This window comes from Oncorhynchus gorbuscha, unplaced genomic scaffold (genome assembly GCF_021184085.1).
Source record: "Oncorhynchus gorbuscha isolate QuinsamMale2020 ecotype Even-year unplaced genomic scaffold, OgorEven_v1.0 Un_scaffold_658, whole genome shotgun sequence".
Classification (NCBI taxonomy): domain Eukaryota; kingdom Metazoa; phylum Chordata; class Actinopteri; order Salmoniformes; family Salmonidae; genus Oncorhynchus; species Oncorhynchus gorbuscha.
Genome location: NW_025745756.1, coordinates 363,994 through 368,993, shown reverse-complemented (window position 1 = coordinate 368,993; position 5,000 = coordinate 363,994). Strand labels below are relative to the sequence as shown.

General features: G+C 48.2%; 1 protein-coding gene across 1 annotated transcript in view; it reads right to left on the bottom strand.

The window, feature by feature from the left end:
• The window catches only part of gtf3c3 (general transcription factor IIIC, polypeptide 3), a 15,914-nt gene that overhangs the window by 4,608 nt on the left and 6,306 nt on the right, over positions 1 to 5,000 (bottom strand). Inside the window, 6 exon segments of the mRNA XM_046335143.1 lie at positions 497 to 579; positions 763 to 905; positions 1,140 to 1,275; positions 1,350 to 1,451; positions 2,163 to 2,365; positions 4,919 to 5,000. The exon segment at positions 4,919 to 5,000 is cut by the window's right edge and continues 90 nt beyond it. Of these exon segments, the coding sequence (XP_046191099.1) occupies positions 497 to 579; positions 763 to 905; positions 1,140 to 1,275; positions 1,350 to 1,451; positions 2,163 to 2,365; positions 4,919 to 5,000 (749 nt within the window).

Below are 5,000 nucleotides of genomic sequence, written 5' to 3'. Positions count from 1 at the left end.
AGCCAGTCAGTAGGACAGTCAGCAGGACAGCCAGTCAGTAGGACAGTCAGCAGGACAGCCAGTCAGTAGGACAGCCAGTCAGTAGGACAGCCAGTCAGTAGGACAGTCAGCAGGACAGCCAGTCAGTAGGACAGTCAGCAGGACAGCCAGTCAGCAGGACAGCCAGTCAGTAGGACAGTCAGCAGGACAGCCAGTCAGCAGGACAGCCAGTCAGCAGGACAGCCAGTCAGTAGAACAGTCAGCAGGACAGCCAGTCAGTAGGACAGCCAGTCAGTAGGACAGCCAGTCAGCAGGACAGTCAGTAGGACAGCCAGTCAGTAGGACAGCCAGTCAGTAGGACAGCCAGTCAGTAGGACAGTCAGCAGGACAGCCAGTCAGTAGGACAGCCAGTCAGTAGGACAGTCAGTAGGACAGCCAGTCAGTAGGACAGCCAGTCAGTAGGACAGTCAGCAGGACAGCCAGTCAGTAGGACAGTCAGCAGGACAGCCAGTCTGACCTGATGTAATCGTAGGCCTTGCGGTAGTTATGGTCCAGGAAAGCAGCCGACAGACCAAAGAACTCCAGCTCTTTCCTCTTCACCTAAACAACACATTACTGTCCTGTAGATTTAACCAACAAAGTGCTAACGATACATTTAGAAAGATATAACAATAAATTACGTAATATTTCAAATACAAATCATTTTCTTTATAATGAACAATGTCTTAAATTTTGATGACAGGAAGTGAAAGTGGCAGAAAACGGCAGCTGGTTCCTGTTTACCTTGACGTCATAGAAGGAGTAGAACTCCAGAGAAGAGTCTACCAGCAGCTCTGCCTCTTTAAAACGCTTCATCTCACACAGCGTACACACACACCTCACCAACAGTAACCACCAGTCCTCACGAGACAACACACTGGTCTTACCTGGGGAGGGAGGGAGACGGAAGTGAGTAAGAGAGAGAGAGAGATGGAAGTGAGTAAAAGAGAGAGAGAGATGGAAATGAGTGAATGAGTGAGTGAGTGAGTGAGTGAGTGAGTGAGTGAGTGAGTGAGTGAGTGAGGATGGAAGTGAGTGAGAACATTGCTTAATCGTTTCTCTTTTTGGGTCTGTAACCTCTCAGTACATCTGTAACACGTGACCAATCAGAGGAGTCTTACCACTGATGTCCTGGTAGGCTGCCTCCTGGTCGTGGATGTCAGACACCAGGTCCTTAGACACCTTGACCAGACGCAGGTGTCTGACCCCCGCCCACATGCTGGCTTTGACACACACCTGGGCCCGCGTCATAGCCACCTGAATGACACAACATCAGTAGGAACAACATATCAGTGTGTGTGTGTGTGTGTGTGTGTGTGTTAGGAGCCTACCTTCAGCAGCATAGCCAGCATGGTCAGCATGGTATCCAGGTAGTCATCCAGTCGGCCTTGGGAACGCAGGAGAGTAGAGCGGTGTAGCAGCAGCTTCAACTCCTGGACCACACACACACACACACACACACACACACACACACACACACACACACACACACACACACACACACACACACACACACACACACACACACACACACACACACACACACACAAACAAAGGGATAATCAGTACACACACACACACACACACACACAAAGGGATAATCAGTACACACACACACACACACACACACACACACACACACACACACACACACAAAGGGATAATCAGTCACACACACACACACACACACACACACACACACACAAACACACACACAGGGATAATCAGTACACACACACACACACACACACACAAAGGGATAATCAGTACACACACACACACACACACACACACACACACACACAAACACATAATCACACACACACACACACACACACACACATACACACACACACACACACACACACACACACACACACACACACACACACACAACACATAATCACACACACACACACACACACACACACACAACACACACAAAGGGATAATCAGTACACACACACACACACACACACACAAGGGATAATCACACACACACACACACACACACACACACACACACACACACACACACACACACACACACACACACACACACACACACACACACACACAAAGGGATAATCAGTCCACACCCCTCCACCCTCCTGTCCTCCCCCTCCCTCCCCCCCTCCACCTGCCTGCTGTGCTGCGGAGGCGTCCTGTGCCAGTGTGTCTGGGTCGTACATGGGCTCCAGGGCCTTGAGGGCACAGAGAGGTCGACCCAGCTGCTGCTGCAGAGTAGACAGACACAGCCTGGCCTCCAGGTGAAGAGGAGCCATCTGTACTACCCTGTTGTAACTCTTCACTGCTACCTCCATGTGGCCCAGCGCCTTCAGACACTCTGGAGACACACATTATATTTCAATTAACACTTTGGGAACTGTTGAGATGACAGTCAGTTGTAACGCGGTACGATGATGTCGTTCTGACGTTCTGACGAGGTACGATGATGTCGTTCTAACGCGGTACGATGATGTCGTTCTGACGCGGTACGATGATGTCGTTCTAACGCGGTACGATGATGTCGTTCTAACGAGGTACGATGATGTCGTTCTAACGCGGTACGATGATGTCGTTCTAACGCGGTACGATGATGTCGTTCTAACGAGGTACGATGATGTCGTTCTAACGAGGTACGATGATGTCGTTCTAACGAGGTACGATGATGTCGTTATAACGAGGTACGATGATGTCGTTCTAACGAGGTACGATGATGCCGTTCTAACGAGGTACGATGATGCCGTTATAACGAGGTACGATGATGTCGTTCTAACGCGGTAGGATGATGTCGTTATAACGAGGTAGATGATGTCGTTATAACGAGGTAGGATGATGTCGTTATAACGCGGTACGATGATGTCGTTATAACGAGGTACGATGATGCCGTTATAACGAGGTACGATGATGCCGTTATAACGAGGTAGGATGATGTCGTTATAACGAGGTAGGATGATGTCGTTATAACGAGGTAGGATGATGTCGTTATAACGAGGTAGGATGATGTCGTTATAACGAGGTAGGATGATGTCGTTATAACGAGGTAGGATGATGTCGTTATAACGAGGTAGGATGATGTCGTTATAACGAGGTAGGATGATGCCGTTATAACGAGGTAGGATGATGTCGTTATAACGAGGTAGGATGATGCCGTTATAACGAGGTAGGATGATGCCGTTATAACGAGGTAGGATGATGCCGTTATAACGAGGTAGGATGATGCCGTTATAACGAGGTAGGATGATGCCGTTCTAACGAGGTAGGATGATGTCGTTATAACGAGGTAGGATGATGTCGTTATAACGAGGTAGGATGATGTCGTTATAACGAGGTAGGATGATGTCGTTATAACGAGGTAGGATGATGTCGTTATAACGAGGTAGGATGATGTCGTTATAACGAGGTAGGATGATGTCGTTATAACGAGGTAGGATGATGTCGTTATAACGAGGTAGGATGATGTCGTTATAACGAGGTAGGATGATGTCGTTATAACGAGGTAGGATGATGTCGTTCTAACGAGGTACGATGATGTCGTTCTAACGAGGTAGGATGATGTCGTTCTAACGAGGTAGGATGATGTCGTTCTAACGAGGTAGGATGATGTCGTTCTAACGAGGTAGGATGATGTCGTTCTAACGAGGTAGGATGATGTCGTTATAACGAGGTAGGATGATGTCGTTATAACGAGGTAGGATGATGTCGTTATAACGAGGTAGGATGATGTCGTTATAACGAGGTAGGATGATGTCGTTATAACGAGGTAGGATGATGTCGTTATAACGAGGTAGGATGATGTCGTTATAACGAGGTAGGATGATGTCGTTATAACGAGGTAGGATGATGTCGTTATAACGAGGTAGGATGATGTCATTATAACGAGGTAGGATGATGTCGTTATAACGAGGTAGGATGATGTCGTTATAACGAGGTAGGATGATGTCGTTATAACGAGGTAGGATGATGTCGTTATAACGAGGTAGGATGATGTCGTTATAACGAGGTAGGAGGCCTGTCAGGAGGCCCCTTTTATGCATTATTATCATCTCATAATGATCCGGACAAAATAACAGACAGTTTGAGACAGTTGACTCTGTGTGTGTGTGTGTGTGTGTGTGTGGATGTGGTGTGTGTCTGGTGGATGATGTGTGTGTGTGTGTGTGTGTGTGTGGTAGGATGATGTCGTTATAACGAGGTAGGATGATGTGTCTGTGGTGTGGTCTGTGGTGTTGTCTGTGGTGTGTGTCTGTGGTGGTGTGTGTTATGTTGTGTGTGTGTGTTATAACGTGGTGTGTGTGTGTGTGTGTGTGTGGTGTGTGATGTGTTATAACGTGGTGGTGTGTGTGTGTGTAGGTGATGTGTGTGTGTGAGGTAGGATGATGTCGTGTCTGTGGTGTGTGTCTGTGTTGTGTGGTGTGATGTGTGTGTCTGTGAGGTGTGTGTGTGTGTGTGGTGTGTGTGTGACAGTTGATGTGTGTATGTGTGTGTGGATGATGTGTGTGTGGTGTGTGTGTGTGTGTCTGTGTTGTCTGTGTGTGTGTGTGTGTGTGTGTGTGTGTGTGTGTGTGTGTGTGTGTGTGTGTGTGTGTGGATGTGTGTGTGTGTGTGTGTGTGTGTGTGTGTGTGTGTGTGTGTGTGTGTGTGGTGGTGTGTGTGTGTGGTGTGTGTCTGTGGTGTGTGTGTGTTTGTGTGTTGTGTCTGTGGTGTGTGTCTGTGTGTGTGTGTTTGTCTGTGTGTGTGTGTGTGTGTGTCTGTGTGTGTGTCTGTGGTGTGTGTCTGTGGTGTGTGTGTGTGGTGTGTGTGTGTGTGTGTGTGTGTGTGTGTGTGTGTGTGTGTGTGTGTGTGTGTGTGTGTGTGTGTGTGTGTGTGTGTGTGTGTGTGGTGTGTGTGTGTCTACCAGCGTGTCGGAGCCAGACAACAGCCAGGTTGTATCTCTCAGAGCAGACCAGGGCAGAGAGAAGAGGCAGGGCTGAGTTGTA